This window comes from Athene cunicularia (assembly GCF_003259725.1).
Source record: "Athene cunicularia isolate RWA chromosome 19 unlocalized genomic scaffold, athCun1 chr19_part1, whole genome shotgun sequence".
NCBI lineage: Eukaryota > Metazoa > Chordata > Aves > Strigiformes > Strigidae > Athene > Athene cunicularia.
In genome coordinates, this window is record NW_020799124.1 from 6,285,983 (window position 1) to 6,310,947 (window position 24,965).

Below are 24,965 nucleotides of genomic sequence, written 5' to 3' on the forward strand. Positions count from 1 at the left end.
CCCCCCCCCGGAAAACCTGTGTACCTGGATATCAGAATTAGCACCTAGTGTTTATAAAGAAAACAAAGACTTTACAGTATTGTTTACTGCAAGCACTGGTCAGATCCTAAGCAATTTGAGCGCAGTGACACATGATACATTAAATAATGTAATAAATAAATGTGATCATCCAATTAGTTCATTGCTTCACCTCAGCAGAGGAGTTTTGGGTAACTGGTTCCCTCAGAAGCAGTAGGAACGCATAGTTCATAAGGCGAAATACATTTGACAAAAAGGGACGAAATCACAGTTGTGGTCTAAAATTATTGCAGTGCAAATTTAAAACACCAGTGTTTTTAAAGCAGTGGAACATAATAAAGAGGTAGGTACTTTTTCCTCCTTGATGGTAAGAATTCAACATTGCTTAGAAGTAGTTCAAGCTAAATTGCTTTATGTTAGATATCTCAGGTACACAAACAAGTCATGGCAGACTGGATTAACTGAAAGATATTTAAAATTATATACAAAATGTTTCACTGGCATAGAAAAGTAATATTGCAAGAGGTTACTTTTTGCGGAGTGAGCTATTATTTTTAACTTGGAAGTATACCGATCTGAACTTTGAGTGACATAAAGCTGTATTCATAGACCTTGATGATCAATGCTTTAGCAAGGTTAAATCCCTTTGCTAAAGGGGGTGTGTGTGTGTGTCAACTAAAGACCAGAAGACTGAAGTTTTGTGAAAATAAAGTGCACTCTTCTGCTCCAAGCAATGACTCGTGCTGCTTCTAAAAAGCAGCCTCTAATTACATGAATTTACTTATCTACCAGGATTGTCAAAAAAAGCAATCAAGACCTAGCCCACTGATGGAAATTACTAGGCAATGCCAGAAAAGAAAGCCACTTTTGGTGCAATTCTTGTACTATCTCCTCCCCTCCCCCTTTTTGTTCCACATTATGCAATTTTTAACACAAATATTACTTCCTATTTCTGAAGCCCAGCTCAACATTCTCTTCGGAAGTAGTAGTATCAGCGCTCACGTGCACCACTGAAGGCTACCAGGTGTACTGACAAAGCAGAGAGAACGTTTACATGAAGAAATGTCATATTTTAAATAGTACTTTTTTTTTTTTTTTTTTTTTTTTTTTTTTTTTTTTACAGAGCAGATTGAGATGAATGTCAAGTTTTAAAATCATTACAACAATATCCTTTCTGACTGCAATTCATTGGTTATACCATCTAGCTTACTGAAACATTAACAGTGTACTTGCCTTTCTACTGCAATGTGATTTAACTGAAAGGTGCCAAAATGAACACTTTATATCATTTTCACTCACACACAAAATGTCATGCACAGTTGAGACATTAGATTTTCAATCTATTTACAATTTTACATATTTTACAATATATATTTCATCTTTACAGCTACAGAATAAATTCAGACTAACATTGGTACCTTTCAAGTTTCTGCTGGAACTCGAATTCTTTAAGTTAAACTAATTATTAAAAACAAGTAAGTGCATGCCTAGAGGGAAGCTTTCAGGAAAGATGTCAATGGACTAGTGTTTCATTAAAATTACACTGGTTTGTGTAGAAAAATTTAAATTCCGTTCAAAAACCCACAAAAGCCTAATAAGAAATCTACTTGACTAAAATAAATACAATTCATTACACTTAACAAAAAAAAAAGTACCTTAAAAAATGTACTGATTTAAGCTTATCTCATTTTTAGCTTTAAATTTACTTCCCTTCCCAAGTAGCAGATAGTAGTAGGTAAGGATAATGATGCTTTTCAAAGTTAACACTGATAATTATCCTGCATAAACCTGAGGCTGCAGTGGTGGGGGCAGCTTGTCATTCTCCACATTTTCAGAGTCAATAGCTGCTAAGGCTTGATTTTTTGGTTTTATGTCTAATGGATATTTCTCAACAATATCTTGGACTTCCTTTGTAATTCCATCAGTCCAATCTATTAGGTCTTCCTCAAGCTTCTTGGCTTCACTGACAATTCTTTCCTGTCTCTCATTCAGCTGAGATAAGAGGTCTAAGTTTTTATACATTTGCTTAACACCCAGGCACACATCAGGTGAAAAACTGTCAGATTCTTGCTTCTTCGGGGATGTCTGACCAGTCATAAAACGATCAAAATCTTCTTGGCTTAGATTTAAAGACTGAGCATCCAGTTTTTCAATGAAGGCCACAGCACAGCACTACAAACAAAACAGAGAGCGAGTATCACTGCAAGCTGCAGACTGTAATGTATGTGTTCTATTTTTTATCCTGTGTTAGACCAGTAACTGATTAGTTAATGCCTCAACAGATGGCTCCTGTAGAGCTTTTCCAGAAGCTAACTATATCAGATAGTTCATATGCCTCTTTCTCCGAAGTTTAAAGTCAAAAAATTGGAGAAGATACACAGGAAGACAAGCACTTCAGCTGAATAGTACTGACTCACTAGATAATGTACGTTACAAACCTCAGGGTCGCTGCATTTTGAAGGTGAGAGAACAGAAAGAACATGACAACTAGACAAGAGCACTATATTAATATTTAATAATCTGATCATCAAATATCTGCTATGCTCTGTATTCATTTTCTGAAGGAAGGAATGTCAAATGCCCATCTTACCTTGTGCTCTCCTCCTACTAAAAGGAATTTTTAACATTTAATTAACATTTTAATATTGCATTCAACTACATATTTTACCTTGAGAATTGCTCTACGATGAATTGCAGAGAAACCAAGTTCTTAATCATAATTTCTTCTAACATAAACAAGCACACCAATAAATGCCTCCTGCAGAAGCTTTAAAAAGCCTGTTTACTTCCACACATTAATGGCCTAGTTCTGCAGTCCCTTCAAGAGAGAAACTCTCATGGGCTTAAATGGGGAACTTCATATGCGTAGCATCTGCATAGACCAAACTCAAGATTTTAGGTAAACAAAGTACTTCTCTCCTTACAGAATAAAAATGTACCCAAGTCTCAGCATCCGGCTGGTCAAATAAAGGGCTTAATACCACAAAGAATGCATAGCACTGTCTGGTTTGGAAGGCAGACAAGGAAGAGAGAGCAGGTAAAGCCAGAAAAGGTTGCTGTACTCTAAATAACCTCAACCAGTATTTGAACACTAGTTTTAATTTTCCTTCTACGTTATGCTGTGTTTGCCTTTTCTAGAAATTTCTACGTCCAAGTAAAAGACAATGCTGTTGTCTAAAACATCGATACTGTCCCTGCACTTACCAGATTGGTAAAATAGTAGCCATCTTCTCCTGTCATTAACCTGCTTGGATTACAGAAGCGTGTTATATACTGAATGTTAGACTGCAGACGGGGTGGGTTTCCCTTCAAAACAATGTATATAAGCGTTGGAAGAAAGTCATCAGCAGAAGCTGGTTCATTTTTTGTGATTTTAATAGCATTAAATATATGCTTGCTGCACTTGGTGATGCATGCTAATTTATCACGAGGGACACGCTTTGAATCCATTTCAATAATATCTGTAAGATAAAAAAAAAGTTCTCAAAATCATTAAAACCATATTAATCAGACACCTGAATGAGTAGGACACTTACTGGACAATACTAATATTGCATCATTTTTTTTTGTGGTGCTTGCTGTTCCATAAAATATCTGTTTATTGAACCTTTTCTTGGTTCTATACAAGTATTTCAAATAGATCGGGTAGGCCTAAACACTTCTGTGATAGAAAAATTATTCCTGCTTCACAGACAATACACTAGTCCAATGCCACAAAGACTACTGCAAATCTAAAAGCCTGGACACCCCTCTGATGACAGCAGAAAATAATCTCTATGAGCAAGAGATACCGAAATTTAAAGCTGTAAATGTAAACTTCATCATTCACAAACCTGTAATTGCTTTTACAACCATATCGGAGACTTCTGGAATTTCTTCATTGACAGGAACACACAGCATTTGTGGCGTTACCCAGTGCAAAGCTCTATAACAAGAAAAAAAATGTTAAACTGTTCTGTGCCAGTAACATTCAGGTGTTTGGAAACAGCTGCTTCTTGAACTCAAGGCACAAGGAGTGCTTTGTGTAAATGAGCCACTAGTCCGCTCATAAACTAGTTTATTCCACTGAAGTAATTTATTTCTAGAGAAAATACTGTCTTTTTTTGCTATAATTTAACAAAAGCAAAGCAATTAGTTTTCCTAGCGCAGTAGCTTTCATTATTCATTCTATTCATTCCTTCTAATTCTTAAAGAAAGTGTTTTTAACCCTTTTAACCCTTCGTTAAAAAGTTTGCCATTTTTGTGTGCACAGCAGATTTTTCAACATGCTTGATTTAGAGCTCATTTACAGGACTGTGAATTATTCAACTATCTTTCTTTTAAAGACTTACCTGATTCTCTTCTGGACAGCAAGATCTTTCTTCTCATCATCAGTTGTTTCAGGGCAAAAGACATATTTATACTGTCGAGTCATAATGTACTTTTCAATTTGATCCATTGCTTTCTCAACTTTTTCAGGGGGCACTGAAAGGTACAAATCCCACCCCCAATAGAGTAAATAGAGTATTCCATGTCTCTCTTGAAGATCTAATGCAGTTTGGTCCTCTTATTACCCCATCGGTACTACTTGACTTGAGCCAACCTCAGTTAATAAAGAATGGATATACTTGGAGTATTTTCACACTCCACAGCAGAAGTAAAAATATAATGGTGAGAACACCATAGTGACATGCCAACCTAAGTACATGCATAGGTTCACAATGAAGCACATTCATTTAGCACATTCAAAACACAAATTAGGTTCAGCTGCTTGCAGTTTACAAGAATATTTCTTGAAAATAGTCTTTGAGAATAAATCCAGCAAGGTCTTCCAAGTCCTCTGTTCCTGTTTATGTCTAAAAAAATCCCTGGGTATGTTTAATCTGTGCCACTTACATACCAGGCACATAAAAGCTGTCTGAAACAGAAACGCTCCCCTGTCACTGGCTTCTTGTGCATTACAGTGTAATGTAAGGCTCACAGCCTCTTAATTGGGTTGAGGCTACACAGTCAACTGCAGTTTTAAACAGAAGGTATTGAATTTAAAACAAGAAATGAAAACAATAGGACCACATTTAATTGAGAGTTTAAGAAAAACCTGTAAAAACAAATAATTTAGACTGCAAAAGTTTAATAGAACTGGTGCTGCTGGGAACAGCTCTAACTATGGGACTAAAATTTATTAACAGCATTTCTGAAAGCTGGTTAGAAATACTTCATTTTTCCTTGAAAATGCAAGAGGCTTTATCCTCAAATCATTACTTTTTCAGCAGCAAGATACGAGGAAGAGGAAAACGATACCTTTCCAGCGTGTCTGTAATTTCTCTGCTACATTTTGATAGAAATCCTGGGCACATTCAGATTGCTCCTCAATACTTAAGTCCTGTAACAGAAAACTGATTAAGTGTGCATGTGTGGAAGAAATGGCAGCAACGCCTCTGATGTTTTGTGTTTGTTTAAGGAAAGCGTCCAGCTGCATAACAGTCTAAGAATGCAAATGTATCGTCAGAGGTGTTTATGTTGGCTAAATTGTATTTAAAAATATGAGAAACCAAGACATACTGGTCCTTTAACATGTGAAAGACTCACATTTATTTGCTGAACAGATGTGCATTAACAATGGAATTGGACAGATGCAATGCAATTTCCCCCAGACACATCCCTGAGTAATGGTGACAAAATAATTTAGACTATTAAGCAGAAGGTTTGCTCCCAATTTTGTCTCTAACTTTAAAAAGACAATACACAGTGTATCAAAAACCAAGAACATAAATCATAACTTGAAGTTCTATCTATACAGTAAGCAATTCTAATGATAAAGTTACTATGAAATATATTCACAATGTTATTTGTGAAACCACATTGTCTTCTGGACATTAACTAACAGCTACTGAAAAACAGAACGGAGGTTTGAAGGGTTAAAATTAACTTTACTGATCAAGTCACTTTTCACCATAAAATGGCAGCATAAAACCATACATAAAAAAAAAAAAGAGGAGAGTTTACTTTCTGAATTCTCTAAGGCCAAAAACTAGACAGTTACCCTGAACACAAAGTCTCAGTTCTGATGGCAGTGCTGCATGTTAGGCCTGGTTTACGTGTAGTAGCAAACTGTACACTTTGAGAAAGACTTCCTTCTGACTAGCACAAATTATCAAAGAACTAGGAAATGAGAGTAGCTTCAGTGTTTATAAACAATAACACCACCACTGTTTTCACGAACTCCATGCTCAGAATGAATCAGTTCTAAAAGAAAAAAAAAAAACACCTCAAGATGTTTTAAAAGTAGAGGGCATGTAAGATTCCATCAGAACTCCCTTTAATTTCCAGTCCAATCTGAGGATATAATTTGAGTAACTAAATACTAAATAGAAAAGGTAGGGGAAGAAAAAAAAAATTAAAAAAAAAAAGGTGTGCTGAATACTGACTCATTTCAACCATAGGTGGCACTACAGATACATTAATATTTCACGAACGTTAAATTATTCTTTTATGGAGAATGGAGATGTAAGTCTTTTTCCACATTAAAAGCAGCACAGTCAAGTTCTCCTTCCAGAAAGAAAAGGACACATGTGGGTTAATACTGTATTATCTATATAACTTTTTAGACTTAAGATATCTGAAAAGCTCATTATGTAAAATATTGTTATTTCCACAAGCCATATTCAGCTAGAAAATTGTTTGTTCAACAGACTAATTTATCTGGGATTTATCTGTAACTAAGTTATTTGGGATGCAAAGGAAAGTTCTCTCAAGATACCTGAGATACTGGGGTTGGAGGGTTTCTTTGGTCACATGCCATACCAAAAAGCAAGGCATGCAGAATTTAAGGCTGCCACTAGATCTTCATTTGACTAAGCACATCAGCTGAAGACTCCTGTATACAATATGTAAAAACTGAACTGCTGGAAGAAGTGCAGCATCTTCTCCACCTCTCCCTAACAGCCCCATTTTATTTATGTAGAAGGCATGCAAAACTTACCCTTTTATGATTCATTGTGTCCAAAAATAGTTTACATTGCTTATAGATGTCTTGTCCAGGCTTATGATATGTCTTGAGAAATTCTATGAATTCCTTGGATACTCGATCTGTCTCAATGCTAGCCTGCCTGTTTATAGAAGGGCTGGGAGCCTTGGCTTCTTGGATCTCTGCTGGGAAAATTTGGGCACATCAGATTAGCTTTTTTACACTGATGGATGAACTCAGGAAGTGTTTAATACATCTTAAAATTTCAGGCTGTTTTTTTTCCAACTGTGCAGATGAATGAGCATTTATTTCTCAAGCTTTACGAGTGAAATGCTGGATATTATTAAACAAAAGTCTAGGAAACTGAGTATTCCACTGAAGTGAAACATTTATAGCCACATACCCTTTTACACTAATGGCCTTTTCATATTAACAAGCTACTGTAAAATGGGTTTGCTTTTGCGTTTCTTACATTTTCTTTCCTGGGTAAGTATCTCCATGTTAAGACTGAGGCTTCCAGATGGGATTCTACCATGGAGTGGTCCCCTTTTCCATTCTCCCTCACCTTCACTTTCCTGCTCCTTTGCTTGCACCAACACAAGCATTCAGTCAACTGGCTCATGAACTAGCTCAGGGAGATGTAGCTCGGGGCAGTCCTAGTCAAAAATCAGTGTTTCTTATGGGATTATTTCTCAGCTTGATCAGCTCCCCAGGCTGGCTTCCCACCAGGTCACAGGAGCAGCAGCAGCACAAGACAAGGACTGGGAGCATGATGTTGGTGCAAATGCAGCAGCCCTTCTTTGGCCAGGCAGCAGATGCCAAAGAATCGCACCCGCAGTGTAAATGAGAATCTCCTGGCCATTTGTGTTTCAGCAAGAGCCCAAGCACCACACCTGTTCAAGGAGGAATTTGTTTGGCCCTCAAGAAGGAGGTAGGAACACAGACGGCACACAGCACTGAATGCAGGTTTATATAGCTGCAACCACAGGGGTTTTCCACGTAAACACATGTGATTTTCCAAGGTTGTAAGTTAATTGTAGTGATCCAATACCTCCACTATCCACGTTTAGTTCACCCACCTTTCAACTTGCCAGCCAACACTGTTCAAAATGAAGGATTGAATAGAGATGGTGTAAATGAACATGATGAAAAGCAAGCAGCAAAGAGACAGAAAACATGAAAACATTCATGGTCAACATGATACAAACATAACTTTCAATCAGAAAATACTAACATGCACAACAAAAAAATCCTTGTTTCAACAAGCACACATGCAGAACTCCAAAATAAAGAAAATAAATGGGAACAGTATATTTAAGTTGGTATGTTTTAGACTTGAGGTAGCTTATCAGGGTTCTTTTTTGGTTATTTGCTTTTAAAAAGATACAGCACTACAGTAAATTCAAAGCTGTATGATCCAGTGACTAACACCACCGATCATCTGACCCAAGCACAAGACTATACTTCAGCATAACCTTCTCAGGATAATAATTTGGTCTGATACCATTAGAACATTTATGGTATTTAAGTGATAAGAATGGAAAAGGTTTTGCAAATATTTAAATTCCAGCTGTAGCAATTAAGATAGAAAGTGCAAATCAATCTCATTTCTAGTTAAACAAAAACACTTTTTCCAGAGGGGGATTTCTTCCAATCTTCTTTATACCTAAGATTCAAAGTAGAATGCCTGTACAGTATTCAAGCTGAACACCAACCAGCACTATATGTTGATCTAAATTTGTCACAGTTAGTATCACATGACCACTAAGTAGAGAGCATAGCTTTGCAATAATAAAGAAAGCAGGTCCACTTTTGAAAGGGTAAAGTTAAAAGATATTTTTCCACAGTTAATTACTGACTTCATTTCAAAGAACAGCCAAAGATGTATTTACTTATTTCAACACTGAGTTCACTGTATGAGGAAAAATCATGAACCTTATTCCACTATTTGACCTTAAGGAATATGATTTTTTTTAGTCCCAGATTCAAAATAAGTAATTTTTTAGTTATCCGAGAGATGTAGACAGTTGAGGCAGATTACTGTTAATGCAGGCATTAAAAGAAATTTAAATGTTAGAAAGAACCATCTTCTTAATGAGTCACACCAAGAACTACATGTAGTCACTCAGAAATGTTGCACCTTCATTAATCTCTGTGTTGAAATCCTGATTTAAGGAAAATGAACCTGTACAATATGCACTGATTACTAAGGACTGCAGGAACAAATGTACTTTCAGCAACAAAATATTTACAGCTTTGTCACATACTCTAGAAGAATTAAGTCTAAAAAGAAGCTGATTACAGGGAAGAAATTCCATTTGAACAAGTTAAAGAGAACCTAGTAGAGGGGATATGTCAAAAATTAAAAGAATATGGGAAGAATTAAGAAAGGATCACCTTTACAAGGAATAAACACTATTAATGTTAAAATCTTTCTCAAGGCATTCTGCAAAAAAATGCTAGTTGTCACAGCAGAACATTAGCACTCCAGTGATTCACTATGGTTGTGCCATGGTCATGGATCTGAGTCCAAGTAAAGAATACAAAAATAGTGTTGTCATTAGCTCTACTGCACACACCCATTTGTCATCTTCGTATAATTTGCAAAATAAAGAATGGTACATCTTCAAATTTCTTCAGTCAGCAGAACACATCAGAATTGCAAACAAGTAACATAAGACAAGATCCTAAAGCTGTTTGCATCAAGGGTTTTGGTGTCCTTTTGGTTTAAATGAAACCAGTATATCTTCTCTTGATATGAAACTGTCGTTTGCTATATTTATCAAGACATCTGGAGATGTTTTGGGAACACAAAAGTTCTTGGAGTGTGAACTATTAAACTGAAGTAGTTTCAACTTCTAGTCAGATTTATAATGGCAACCTGGTATTATTTTTTTTATAAAAACATGAAGCAGCATAAGATCTAGCTACTTCTTATGAATTTTTTTTTTTTTTTTGAAACTGCATAATCCTTCAAATGTCACGCTAAGGTAGAGCTCAAAGAAGCTTCAGCTTTATTCCTATAGTCTCCCTACCAAAAAGCAAAGAATTGGTTTAGAAATTCAAGTTCACTTCAAGATGCTAGACTTGCTTTTTTTGCCATCTTCATATTCAACAGCACAAGTTATAACTGGCACAACCCTAGTTTGTATTTTGCAAAGCCCAGCTAAGAAATAAGCGTTCTAAAATCAAGCAGACAGCTTGCTCAAGCTGTACTGCATTACCTTCAGTAGGGGAAGCCAGTTCCCAGGAGGGAGTAAAAATCTCCTTCAAATCCCTGAGAATGTTATCAGCATTTCGCTCCCTCCCAAGCTGTCCTTGCTTAACGATTTTCTCTTGAGCCACTGAAATAAATGCAAAAGCAAGCAAGACACCGAGAGCAGGAGCATGTCAGGAGAAACGGTGAACGGGATATAAAAGAAAATATGGAAAGTGAGAAGAATGCACATAAAAAAAGTTCTTAATGCATAGCTGAATGCTTCATTTAGCCAGCTGCTGCCCATGCACCAAGACAAATTCTAAGATGAAATCCATACATAGAACTTCCTATTAAGGCAATGCATTGTCTCTAAGGCTAAGATACATTAATGTTGCTTTTTCTTCTGGAATGCCTCCTCCACAGTCTAGCATTTTCTGATTTTTGCCCATGTAAGCTACTGCTATGCAAAGACATCCCTGTCATTAATCACTCTTACTCGTAACACATGCTGTAGAATAAACATTCAGCCAACCACAAACTTGATATTCACAACCCACATACATACAAACACTGCAAGTTTCCTTTCACATTTATTTTCATTGAAAGACACCCTGATTACACATGCTGGTTTTTCTGTTGAAGTGATCCATTATGACAGCATCATCTGATATTCTGTATCAGCATTTCTATCACACTTAGACATATCAGTTTGTTAGCAGTGACTGACAGCCAGTACCTTTTATCCTGCTTTCTTCAGGGAGAGTTCCCCTTCAAGACCTAAACCACAGTACCACACTGTGGTTGACTCATGAATCTAGCAGGAATGTGTGTCATACAAACGAGATACTTCCACTCAGCAGCACAGTGGTAGACCACCACCAGGAATACATTTATGCTACACTTTAGTGGAAGAACTCCTGTATAACTAACACAGTCATGGCCACAGGTTTAGAAGTGCCCTTTTTCTATTTAAAAGATTGTTTGGTATCACCCAAAAGCTCATGTTTTCCTCTGTTTTCAGTAGGATTTCACATATAGCAATCATTCTCCAGAAGCATCATTATCCCAAATTTACAAGTGAAGTCACAGAGCACTGCTCTGCCTTTTAGTACAATACATCTATCAAAATTACTTTTCAACTTAACATGTTGCAAAGAACCATTAAAAGCAAAGGAGAAAGTTACCCTTCTTAGCTCCTGTTCTGGAAGAAGCAGTGAAGAACTTCTTCACAGTAGTGACCTTTCGTGTTTTCTCATTGGTTTTCTTTTCTTCAAATTTTGAAAAGGTCAGTGACTGTGCCCCTTGGGTACTCTGACTACTGGCATATGCTTCTTCCTCCTCACGCTGAAGCCTGGAATTATAAAAATGTAAGTCTAATTTAAGTGCTTAAAACTAGCACAAATAAACTAAATTACTGTGCAATAAATGAATCATTTATTTGACATGCTAATTGTCGTCTATGCCCATCTTTATTTCTTGCTTCCTACCACATCTCCCTTCATTACATTCAATCCACTCTTCCCATGTTGCAGTGGTGAAAGCGAGGGAAAGCTTAGGATGGCCAGGGAGGATTAAACAGTAAGGTCAAAAGGAAGGAGACGATCACAATCATCATCACTGTCCCCTCAGGTCACAGCCCTGAATTCTACAAAGGTAGAGGTGATGGGAAAGACTGTGGGAGGCCTTCCAATAATCAATTCAGTTGCATCATGTTCTGAGTTTCACAACCTATTACCACTGGCAATCCTTTACCATCTTACTAAAGATAAAAACTGGCTCGCAGCTGAGCAAGTGAAATACCCTGTCACAATCTCAGAAATATTCTGGGAAACAGATCACTGCTGTCATAATTTGTTTACAAATCTTGGTAATGCACACATCTGCCTGAATGAACAAGGTGAACCACTTCACTGCAGCATTGATGGCTGCTTTGCAAAGACCAAGCCCATCTTTTCATCTATATGTAAAAAGTAGGGGAGGGCAAACATACTTCTCCTTCAACTGCTACTTTTCTTGCTATGCAGAAAGATTAAAACAGGTTAAATTATATTGCTCTTCAAGATGCTAAAAGGTTGAGCAACTTTCTTTAAACATCCATCCAGCTCAGGATGGACCACAAATGGTCTTGCATTTATCTCTTGAGGCAGGAATGGTGTCTCATCTGTCCTGACAAGCCTGTCTGTTCACTACAACAATCACAGCTTATCTGTTCCTTTAGCATCTCCCTATTGAACAGTTACTTATTAAAGAATTCCTTAAATGGCCCACTTTGTTGTACATAGATGTTGTAAGACTGACAGCATAACTACCTGCTCTAATAACAATTAAGTTTTTATAAACTGTTTAAGGCAAATTTATGGCAGAGGAAAAAACCAACATGTCCTCCGTACTGTACTCAACAGTTTATATGGCACCTTCTGATGAGGATAGAAAAGGTTTCAAGCACTTCCTTCTACCTTTCTTTGCAGTTAGTATATTTAATACCTTGCTGTTTAATATCTTCGTAAGTGATCTGGATGACGGGATCAAGTGTACCCTGATGAAGTTGGCTGATGACACCAAACCAAGTGGGGAAGTGAACACTTTGGGAAAGGAGAGCCATGCTGCAGGAAGAGGCTGGAAGAGTGAGCTAACAAGAACTTCATGAAGTTCTCCAAGGACAAGTGTAAGGTCTTGCACCTGAGAAAACAATCCAAGAGTGCAGCACACCTGGGATCTACCTGGCTGAGGGGCAGCTCTGTGGAAAGGGGCCTGGGGGTTGCCTAGTGGGCAACAAGCTCAACAGGAGTGAACAGTGTGCTGCTGCAGCAAAGAAAGCCAACAGGATGCTGGGATGCATCAAGAAGGGCATCACCAGCAGAGATACAGAATCATTATCACACTCTACTCAGTGCTTATCTGCTCACACCTGGAATACTATGCTCGGTTTTGGTCCCTGCTATACAAAAAAGATGTGGACAGGCTAGAGAGGGTCCAGACAATGGCCATAAAGATGATCAAGGGACTGGAAAACCTATCATATGAGGAGAGGCTGAGAGAAATTGGTCTGTTCAGCCTTGAGAAGGCTTAGGGGAGACCTTATCACCATGGGATAGTATTTAAAGGGTGGCTACAAAGAAGATGGAGGCTCCCTTTTTACAAGTCCCATGGAAAAGATGAGGGGTAACGCGGACAAGTTACTCCTGGGGAGATTCTGACTGGACACAAGACAAAAGTTTTTCACAATGAGAATAATCAGCCACTGGAATAACCTCCCCAGGGAAGCGGTGAATTCCCCAACACTGGATACTATGATTCCACTGGACAAGGTGCTGGGCCATCTTGTCAGGATTGTACTTTTGCCAAGAAGGTTGTGAAACTCAGATCCTTGAGGTCCCTTCCCACCTGATATTCTATGATTCTCTGATTAATCTGTTACAGTGCCAGACAGTAAAGAGAACTTTAAAAACAAACTACTTCAAGGCCTAAGGTATAAGGGTCTAGGGTAGTTAGATACCAGAAAAGTATCTAGGGCTTCCAAAATATAACCATCAGTTTGGACCCAGCTCAAGTTCAGAGAGCTTCCACAGATGTCACCTTCTTCAGGCAGGCTGATGTGAACAGTGCACTTAAAGACTTTTTTTTTTTTTTCTTTCCTTTTTCTTTCTTCCCCCCACCCAGTGACCTTGGTTAATGTATCACTGAGTAACTCATATTCACTGAAGGGTTCTAAACTCAAGCGTAGACATGTCTTTTAGGCATTTGTACTTTTTCCTAAAGTTCTGGCATATATCACTAATACATCAAGGTAAGTGTACGTAGAGAATCTGTGCCAGTATGGACAAACATCTTGGCCGGCTCAAGTCAACTGTCAATGCACTCTTAATACATAGTTAGATGCTCCTCCATCTTGAGAATTCACATAACCCTGAAACAGTTAATTCTGAGTGGATGTCATGTCAATCACACCTGGAAGTGACACAAAGGACAGCTGCAGTACAAAAGATAATGCTTTTGCTTTCTGCCCAAACCCAACAAAAAGCAGTTGCAGCTGCTTTTATTTTCTCACTCAAACATAGATTTTCACCAATTTTCAGGGTCAAGCATTTATCACACTAGGAAATCTAGACTATTTTAAAGAAAATATGTGCTTAAAAAAATTACCTAAATTATTAAATCTAGAGCTTTGATGCTTTGGGGCTTAACGTTGCAGTTTAAAAGAATGACCACAGACAAGACTAAAACCAAATTTTTAATGAGTAGCTGAAATGTAAAACCATTGTGCTGGCTATATTCAAGACAATAACTGCAGTCTCCAGAGGCAGAGGTATTTTAATCAAAATTGTCACTTTCACTCTTTCAACTGCTAGTTAGAATTACAGATTTTAGAATGCAAATTAGGTCAAAGTATTTGTTGGGGGGGTGTTTACATTTGTTACTTCAGACTTTCTTTTGAAGCCTCTTAAATTAGAATGGCATAAATATTCATCTTTGCATCAAAAGGAAGATTTTAATTCCTGCTGAAAAGGTCAAATTTGAAAACTTATGATGAAACTGAGCCAGAGCAAACAGGACTAGAAAATAGGAGACAGGAATAGTATTCAGTGAAGCCACCCTACTGTAAAAAGATGAAGGAATAAAGAGGGCTCTTTACCGCTCTGCAAGCTCCCAATCCTCTTGAATCTGTTTCTGCCTGGCCTTATGGTACTCCTCTCTCCAGCACTTGGAGCAAAATCCCTGCCAAGCAGGATTGCCATAGTAACCACATCCCTTCTTGCACAGTAGCTCTGACTGATCAACATGAATTCCTCTGCGTTCTGATTTCAGGTTCATTTTCTTCCTGTTTAAAGAGAAAAGAGTTAAAGACAGCAACATGATAACAACCTGCTAGAAATAACTCCTTTTGAAGGCTTGCCTTTTAGAAAGAAGTCACCTGTTTTAATTATTTAATAGTGCCATAGCAACAAAATAAAGGCCACAGAAGGGCACAGTTATATAACCATACAGCCCCGAAAGCCAACTGCAGCATTAGCATGTGTTTGCATAGCTTTGACCTGCTAACAGGACTAGACAGCTGGCCTGGAAAGCCAACCAGTGGTACCAGTCACACAGCTACGTACGTACACACGTGGAAAAAGGAACGAGTCTCTGATCTCACCCGCACATTGTTCTAGCAGTCACAGAGGCACAGAGCAACAGAGGAAAAAGGAAAAATAGAAAAGTTATAATCACCAACGAAGGAAGCAAAGCGAGTAAGAGACAAAATGTAAATACGTGCGTATTCAGGCTGAGGCTGTGTCTGCAAAGAATCACACCGGTGAGACCTTAGGTAACGTATCTTTGGCCTCCAAGAATGTCTCCACAGCACAGTGAAGTATCACAGCTAACCCAGCAGGGTACATTAACATGGATGAGGTCCATCTCCATTTCCTTAACTACTCGAGTTACTTCAGAGTTAAGTTGGGCATCTGTATACAGCACAGCTCTCTAGACTTTATATATAGTGACTGCAACAAAAAGATTTATTCTCATGCCTACACCGTCACTGTGCAAAGCCTGTCTTCCAACAATCCAGCCCTCTCCTTTCTTTTCTCACTTGACAGAAACCATCCCATATGCTAGCTTGCTCCCAAGGGCATTTCAACTCCTTTGACTAATTCTAAATGCTGCATTCATTTTAGGAGACAAGCAGCACTGGATCACCTGCATTAGCAAGTTTAAGGTCTGCGTATTAAAATATTGACATTTGGATTACAATATTGACATACACAGATACCAGAAATATCACAGCAAGGCACTGGAAAGCAGATCTTGGTCACCAAATCCAGCCCCTTTTTATTCCTACAATCCTCAGCAGAGTGCTTTGCATAAGCTGAGCAAGCAGCTTAGCAATTTGGTTCCCTGCTCCTGCAATCATAACCAAAGGTGCCCCCCAGGACTTCCTTCTTCTAACGGGAAAGCCAGAAGATTTTTAAATCAACGCTGCCTCACAGTCTGAAGACCCTGCCCTCCCCCCCAGCACATTACTTAAGATCACCCAAGGAAAACAGAACACAGATTGAAACGCAAGGTATGAAACGCAATTTCCATAAATTGAAGAACGTCAGTAACCGTCAGAGTAATCTTGGGTTTCCCCTGAGATTCATCATGACCCCTAAGTTCACACGTTTGAGGAATCTGGATCTCCAGTGGTTCACGTGTCTGCCCAAACAACAGTTACTCACCCCTGGAAGCTTTTGCATTCAACAGTCTCAGAAAAAGCCTCGAACTCTTCTCTGGGTCATCCAGTGAAATAGATGTGATACGCACAACTCATGATCAAAGATAGTTTGCTACTATGGGCAGTAACAGCTATTTTCTTCCAAGCTGAATTATATAAGATCAACTACTTTAAAAGACTGGTGATTTCCCATTAATCTAAACAAGCTATTTTAAGTAATGGGAAACACATATGATTTTCTCTGAGGGGGGAAACAAATTAAATATTCCATTTTACTTATGTATTAAGGCTCCTTCCACTAACATCTTTTCTAGCTTTCAAAGTAGTAATGAGTTTCTAAATATAATCTAAAAATAGTTTCACTATAGAGACTTGTATGTTAAGGAATTGGTTTCTTAATGGCATCATTTATAAAGACACATTTTCTCATTTATATAGACGGAGAGCAGCTGAATACTCTTTTCTTTCCCACACAAATGTCTGACAGACATTAATACGCTTCTGCAAAGCAAAATGAAAAAAAAAAAAACCCTAGATTTTAAATATTTAAGAGAGCTTTACTTCATTCCCATATGGACAAATTAAGAGAGGATAAGTACATTGCCTTCACAAAAACCTTTTGGTTTCTGTACTATGTTCATTTTCTGATTCCTCAAGTAAGTCTTTATGTCGACTATAACGGTACACAGATCTGCTGACTAACAATCTATCTCCCAGACCAGAAATTAAATATCAAATGTTTGTCAACTGCACAGCATGGGATGGAAACTGCACGTTGGCAATATTTGGAAACATGGCCCATTCTCAGAGCATCATATATGCCCTTTATCACCAATTCTGAAAAGAATGGGGAAGGAAAAGCTTGAAACTCTTCAGTTGCTCCTGATTATTTAAAGACCGCTTTCCAAAATCAGAAATTGCAACAGTATTTTGGTTAGAGACTTCTGTTGCAGGTGCCTGTACTAGAAAAACCCACCATTCATAAAATTTTCAATACTACCATTAACAGTAAAGCTGATCAGTTTGAATGTTTTCATTGTAAACTACAGGGAGCTACAAAGACACAACAAAAAAACCCATGTTCATAACAAAATCTTCAGAGAAATTTTACACTGATCTCTATCACCCAAGGAAATACCATCCCTGATCCTATCACCCACTACAATGGAGGAAGTTACAACAGTTTTGCAACTGCAGTCTGTAGGCCAATTTCATGAATTCAGGTGTCTTATTCAAAAGCACCATGCTTCAGACACTCAGACTTTTTGAAGACTAAAGGAGCAGAATGAAATACGTGACTTTGTTTCTATTTCCATCACCACCTTGCTGTCTGAAAGCTTAAGAGCATACTCTGTTTCTGTGCCAGCTGGGCACTTTCACTATCTCCACACAGATGCACAAAAATCAGCTCTCTGTACCCACAGAGCTTGAACCACATACTAGCACCACAATTACCTCTGGCATCCTGCTAGCCTTCTGTGTGCAACACAACTAACAATAAGGTTCTGGTTAGTGTCAAAGTTCAGCAGCTTTCCCTGAAGTAAGCAAAGCAGGTCTCCGTAGCAAGACTTTTTTTTTTCTTTCTTCCTCTTTCAGGAGAGGTTTGTAAACAGCTGCAAAGCCAAGCCACTGGAAAGCAAGTTGTTCTGTTTCCTCCCCTTCACTTATTTTTGATTGCAGTTACATCAGTTTCAGATCCAGGGACAAAAGAGGTCACCTTGAATCAATATGAAGAAATCACACGCTGCACTTAAAGCAGAGGCTTTCTGCTTCCTTTAAACACATACGGCCATTACAAAAAAAGTCACACAGCCAATTTTTGCAGGTCAGCATTTACATTTTAATGAACAGAACAATGCAACAAGTTTCAATAAACTGAATATGAAAAATCCATCCCAAGTCAATTTTCTGCAACTAAATTACTGTGTACTTTTTGATCTTCCATTCCTACAACTGTTTTGTTGGAACTTTTGAGTGTCCAAATTGCTTTTTTTTTTTTTCTTTATTCCCTTCTTTCCCTTCCACTACAGTTCAAGGTGTATCATTCTTTATTCAAAGATCAACTCCTCAGTGTATTTGCACAGTCACACCACTTATTTTGCATGGTCAGACGTCTTATTTTCATTCACGCCCTGAATGCATGACCTGTTCAAAGCTTACTTCTGAGTCACATAAGCCAAAACAAAGAAGAAATTTGATTTTTTCCTGGAGTCAGAGGGGTAGGCAACTCTGAACAGCTTCATACTGCCTGACCACTGAGAAGTCAGGAAAACAACAGTACAGAAGGTAACAGACTTCCACATTAAAAAAAAAAAAAATCTTATCAGGAATGATAAAGTAACAGAAGATCATAAATAAAATTAACTAGTACCATTTGGAGAGGTGCACTGCACCAAACACCCTTTTTATATCTCCTGTACTTCAATTAAAACACTTAACCTCAAGCAGCACCATGTCTCCCCCACAGGAGCAAACACCTGTAATTTAAAGTATACTCATACATTGCTTTGCTCAGTAACTGCTTCAAATAGTTCTGCTGTGAATATTGTCAGGGAAAGCAGAAATGACCCTTCCTTACACATTTCCTCACAAATACCATGATACAGAATCTTCTTTTAAGCACTTCTGTACCAGTTCTAGACCTCAAAGGTTAATATCTATGTTAATTACCCACAACCCTTAGAAAAGTTTAGAAAAGGAACAGGCTCTTAGTTATTGTTTTATAAAAATCCCTTTCCCCTCGTCACTTATTTGCAAGTAAAAGCTTCTTCCCTCCCACTTTCCTCTGAAATGGAAAAAATGGAAAACACCCAGCCCCTTTCTATGGCCACAATCTTTGAACTCCCCCTAACACACCCTATATGTGGTTCCTTAGAGGATCACTGCTAACATGTACTGTTACATCAGGGCTGCAAGAGTGGATTTATTCTGAACAACTACAACATGGAAAGCTGTCCCACTGCTGGCAGTCAGTGTATCTGTACCACAGCTACCAGAGCACTGGACTGTATGGATGCCAAAGAGCTCCTTGTCTCACTGCCACAGGAGTTCCCAGGCCAGTCCCCACCCGGCCTGGAAGCATACTAACTCTGACCCACAGCATCAGCTGCCCATGGCTACGTCTTTCCACGCTGTTCTAGGTGTTGAGCTTTATTTTTCCAAACTATAGCAATATCAAGAGCAGATGAAAACGTGTGCACCATTGGTAGATGAAGCATACAATACATGTTAGATATATTTGAAGGGTTGCACATCAAAGGTCTCTAGTGACAGATCAGATCCCTTCTGTAGCTTTTTCATAAAAATCTTACAATATTTAGTTTTGTTACAATGCCTAGCATGTCAACCCCCTCCCCCCTTGATTTAATTCAAAATTACCTTTTGACTTGCTTTAATGCAATTTATTCTGAAGCTCTTGAATACATCTTCCTATCAACATATTTTTCTTGTTGTACCTTGACTCATTTAAAATTTTTCTTTTTATTCAGTAGTATTCTGAGCATCCATTTTACTTTTTAAAAAGTGCAATACCAACTCAGAAGTTTCTCATCCCTTGCTCACACCCCTAGATTTTTCCTGTCATTTGTCATCCAAGAAGAATATCCAATAAACCATAGCTCTTATTTCAGAAAATTGAAATTCACAATTTTTTTTAGAAAGAATAAACCAGCTGTCTGCCCAACAGCTCCTCTGTGACTCTGTCAAAGCTGCAACTGAAAACATATGTGCATACAGTACAGGGTTTCTGTTACCACAGTCATGGAAGCAGGTATCTCAGCCAAAACCAGAAAAAACAACTTTTCTGCAAAATACTGCTGGCCAACAGCCACATCACTTTCCCCAAGTCACATACTTCAATCCATCTTTGAAGATTTACTAAAGAAAACACAGAAAGGGTTAAGACATGGGAAACATGCATTTTGGTACAAGTATTATCAAAGAAAAAGAACCAAGCTTTAAGGTCAGCCAGGGGAGCGTTGGGAGAGAGTGGAGGAAAGAGGAAAGGATTTTTTTAAGAAACATTTTCCATGGACCTGAAGTGCAACAGTATTCATTGAATGCAGGTTCTTAATAAAACCTACATTCTAGTTTTCAAGGATTTTCAGTTTCAGGTCTCAGGAGCCCAAGCTTCTCATGGGAAGCAATAAGGATACATTTAAATCTACAAAGGGATTCCATCAAAGCATTTAGTCTTCAGACAACAATTGCAGACTGCAATCTACAATCTTAATTCCCTTACACACTGCTGGAAAACAGTTACAGATGCCAGAACACAACCTATGACAGACACCAAAGCTCAGACAGCTAGACCTTGCTTACATCCCACCATCAAGTTCACCAACATGAGTGCAGAACCAACCAGGTTGCACTGACACAGAATGAGGCAGCCAGATACTATTTTACTACTTTTTTTTTCTCTGATGATCTTCCATTACATTCCCATGGGACTAAAGATAAAACCTTAATAATCAGTGCTATTTCACAATTAAAAATGATGGGCTAAGAAGAGAGCTCAAAATTTTGCCAACACCTGATGATCACATGTGGTATCTTGATATGCATGCAGGCCAGTTACGTAAAGCACAAACTAGCTCTACGTTTCCAAAAGGCACTCCCTCCAATTACTAGTACACAAATCTTTAGGCCATTTTTGTCAGTATCCCATAATGGGGACTGAAGTAGCAGCAATTATTGCTCCAGAACATCATACCTTTCATATCAGACTCAAAGCTCTCAACAACAGCAAAAGTCTATATTCTAATTTTCACACAGGCCAGATTACAAAATAACTGGAAAAAAACAACATACCAAACTTATTAAAGCAGGTATCATAGTCACAACAAAGAGCAAATGCATTCTTAGCTTTTATGTAATATGAAAAAGGCACTCCTTTCATCAAAATCAGATCTGTCACTAAGGGCTGATTTAATGCACACATGAAAGAAACTACACTTACATAAGATGTTCTTTTCAGCAATAAGCCTAAGATAATTTTCATAACACATTGGGGTTTCCAAATACTGCAGACACAGCTTTGGCTTCAGGAAAAGCACTGTGTGTGAAATAAGGTTTAGAAGTTGTATAGATTTATCAATTATTCAGACACCACCAGCTTGTTTTTCTTGTTTTTTTTTAAACATGCACCTACCTTACTTCCCAGGGACTGAGTAGGCAGATACCTTTATTGTCAGTGCAGATTGCATCACTGCCACAATGACAAGATATCGACTTTTTCATAAACTATTTATTAGTCCTGGATTGTTCAGGATAGAAGAGCTGGTTGAAAAAAATCACATATCAAAGCTGAGTAGAAAGGGGTCTCAATCAATCTGTAGATGTCTTTAGTAAAAGGTAATTGCAAGCCAATTTATAATTATTACAAGCTGTAAAAACCAGTTTCTAAATAAATCTGCATGCTAACTCTGGAAACTAAAGCAGTGGCTTTGTAAGACTGTTCTGTAGATGAGTTTCGATATTGGTACCAAAGTTCATTAAACATTATCTAAAAACAGGAAAAGACTTCACATAACATATGAAACTGTCTTTGACTTCTGGGAATCCTATTTCAGCCTTCTACACTTTTGACCAAGAACAACAAAAAAAAAGTCTCCTGACATCTGAATGCCTCCTGCTCTTGGTTTCGTTTGGTTTTGTGGCTGGATTTTTCTCTCATCTCTTTACCTTATTCCCTGGTATCAACAGTCTTCTCAAACCTTGGCACAACTCTTAGCAACAACCTACACCAGTCTTTACACTGGACTGAAGCAAACATGCTTTGGCTCTTCAACTTCAAGTTTAAGCATATATATATAAAATAAAGGGCTCCAAAGAGTATGGGATTTTAGAACAGGAAAAGAAGAAAAACTGGGGAAATCTCCAAACACAATTCTTACAGTAACAGTTGCTGGTTTAATTCTACTGGTGCCTCAAGAGTACACCATGCTTCACATCAAGAGAGCAGTTGAGTCCACCTAAAACTGCATACAACTTCAGTTAATGAAAATAAACCTACAATGTAGATTATAAAGTGCATCAAAACTGAGGGAGCTGACAGAAAGGATCAGGTGAAGGTCTCTAACAAATACGAATTTTGCCTATGGAAAAAACATCCTTAAAATAACGTGTCTGTATTGCAAAGAGCAACCACTGACCCAAATGCCACAAAACTCTTAAGAGCCATGTAAGTGTTGAAACAGTCATGATTCATTTGTAACCCTAAACATTCAGGCATGTAATTAGCAGGAAGATAATTAAGCAAGAGTTAATTTCCTCTAAAGGGAAGGGTGGAGCAACATGATCTAAGAGACTCACAAAAATATGAAAGCCATTAGACAATTAGGAAAGAATCATGGTAGCTACCTTTGCAGAATAGACCGTTTGAGTCTTCACAGTTTTACCGTGCATTTTTCTTGCAAGTAAGAAATTGCAGCTATAGAAGTTGTTTCCTAGTATAAACAGCACAGGTAGCTCACCAATGATCTTGAGAAAAGAAAACAGTCGTTAACTGTGATGACAGACACACATTCTGATCAGCCACCTGAAAATAACCGCGCTGTTTGGTACTGCAATTTAGCAGGGGAAACTGCAGCCACTACTTAAAACCTCTGAAACCTAATGGCCATGAGGCTTCATCACTCTACCCACAGAGCTCATGGTTTATTTCAATTTGAAAATGCATCTTCCCCCTCCAACAGGGGGACAGACCTTAAGCTACAGTTGTTTGTCCACATTAACTACCGCTCCTAGCAGTGACCACTCAGCTACGAGCAGCACGCTTTCATGAATTAACAGACTATGTCTCGCCATCTACGTGTGACTCATAATTGCACTTTTAAATGAAATCACAAGAAACATCTAAAAAGTGCTTCGTTGTGTTTGAATGGGAATTCAAGTAACAATATGAAGAGGATTAGTTAAAACTTCTAAAATCTCCTCAGAAACAGCAGCAATCAGCTCCTACACACTCTGTTTTTTGCCAACCTGTCAACCACACTCACCTGGATACAGATTAAAACTGAATTTGCTGCAGCCTCAGAGAAAAACTTCAAAACATCTTATGCCCTTTGTACCCGACTTGTCACTGAGAGCATTTTAAAAGGACTTCACAAGCACGATTTTTAGGTCACAAATAATCCATCATCAGTAATAAAAACCCCCAAACCCACCATAATTAGGAATTATATAACAAAGAGCAGGAGAGGAAGGAGGGAGCTGAGAAGGACTGTTCTAGACTGCAATTAAATACCAGAATCATGGACTATGTTCAAGCTTATAATCATACTTTGTTTTATGAAGTGATTTTAGGAATAACTAGCTTTCTATCCTATTCTTCCCTTCTACTATGCGTTGTTTTGGGTTTTTTTGCCAGCCAAGCATTCCACTGACTTACAATTCTTTTCCTAATCCTCTCCCCTGCAAAACACTCATGTAACCATGTCTAGAAGGCCAACACATCCAATTCCCCAGTAGAGTACTGTTCCTGGAAAACACTATGTCCATCTATGCTGATGGGTCATAAGACTCAAAGGAGTCTCAGGTAACTGGAAAAACAAGAGCTGCTCACTACACATGCCAGAGTATTGGCATGAGGAACTGCCAATACAAAGTGCTGCTTCGAAAATAGTTTTGGGACTATGAGACCAAACAAGAAAAGTATGGCAAATTGTGTCAGTAATGGGTTTAAATCATAACCTCCATAACACCTCCCTTTCCCCAAAACTGTGCAGTGCCACTAATTCCCAGCACTGGTCCAGATTAGGGCCCCACTCAACCCCAAAAACCTCATGTGAATTTTGCCTGTAACAACTCCCTCAATCCAGCACCACAAAAACCTGTGCCCCTGCCAAAGACCAGAGCAGCCCAGCAGGATTTAAACCAGCGTCGAACCACTCCCTCGGAGAGTTTGTTACTTGGAGTGCATCATTCATCGTTCAGTACCTCACACCCTCTCTGAACATACAGCCACTCCCTGCTTCAGTGGAACGACTTGAACGCTACCCAAGGTGCTCTTACAGCGACAAACACCCACAAAAGCTTCCAAAATGCACCGCTCAGCATGTCAGATGTACTCCAAACTTCACTTGGCTCGAGTTGGAAGGACTTTGATTCCCAGTCTTCCACTAAGAAGCCGTGCAGCAGTAAAACTTAACAAGCAAAGAGTTAAAAACCCCTCAACCCACACGGAATTTAGCAGGAAAACAGGCTGAGGGGCCAGACTTGCAAAGTTAAGGGACACCTTCACCCTGATTAACTATTAACACATACGCGTGGAATTAAATAACAAAAATGCGGATTATAAAGCCAACTTAGTTTTAAGAACTGCACATGGCAGAAACTGGTTCACTAAGTTTCTCTGTGCCCCGCTGTGTTTAGCCCGGTGAAATCTCCGCACCGCCGCAATCCCCGAGGCGAGGGGCCGGCTGTGACACACACACCCCCCCCTCCGCGCGGCCCGGCCCGGCGCGAGTATCACCGAGACTCAGAACGAATGATAACGACCGGCGGCGGAGACGACGGGGCGCGGAGGATGGGGGGACGCTGGCAGCCACCCAACTGCCACCGAGTGTCGCCGCGCAGCTGCCAGGGGCGGGGGCTCCCTCAGC

The 24,965-nt window shown here is 38.7% G+C and overlaps 2 protein-coding genes across 7 annotated transcripts in view; both read right to left on the reverse strand.

Annotated features, from left to right (window-relative positions):
• Nucleotides 1-6: 6 nt before the first annotated feature.
• Nucleotides 7-15,008, reverse strand: RABGEF1 (RAB guanine nucleotide exchange factor 1). 6 transcript variants are annotated; one of them, XM_026861363.1, is made up of 10 exons: nt 14,797-14,981; nt 11,348-11,514; nt 10,189-10,308; nt 8,044-8,064; nt 6,980-7,146; nt 5,299-5,380; nt 4,350-4,482; nt 3,852-3,943; nt 3,223-3,479; nt 7-2,190 (listed from the first exon to the last, which is right to left on the reverse strand). In XM_026861363.1, the coding sequence occupies exons 1-10, from the start codon at nt 14,973-14,975 to the stop codon at nt 1,792-1,794; spliced, it is 1,617 nt and encodes a 538-aa protein (XP_026717164.1). In that variant the 5' UTR covers nt 14,976-14,981; the 3' UTR covers nt 7-1,791. The 6 variants fall into 6 exon arrangements, with proteins under 6 accessions (XP_026717164.1, XP_026717163.1, XP_026717166.1 ...); XM_026861362.1 differs by having other exon boundaries at nt 6,980-7,149; XM_026861365.1 differs by lacking the exon at nt 8,044-8,064.
• A 1,805-nt stretch (nt 15,009-16,813) lies between these two features.
• KCTD7 (potassium channel tetramerization domain containing 7) overlaps nt 16,814-24,965 on the reverse strand; it is a 23,908-nt gene continuing 15,756 nt past the window's right edge. The window contains exon 7 of the transcript XR_003399701.1: nt 16,814-16,825. The gene's annotated coding sequence lies outside the window, so the exon portion shown is untranslated. The remainder of the gene's footprint in view (nt 16,826-24,965) is intronic.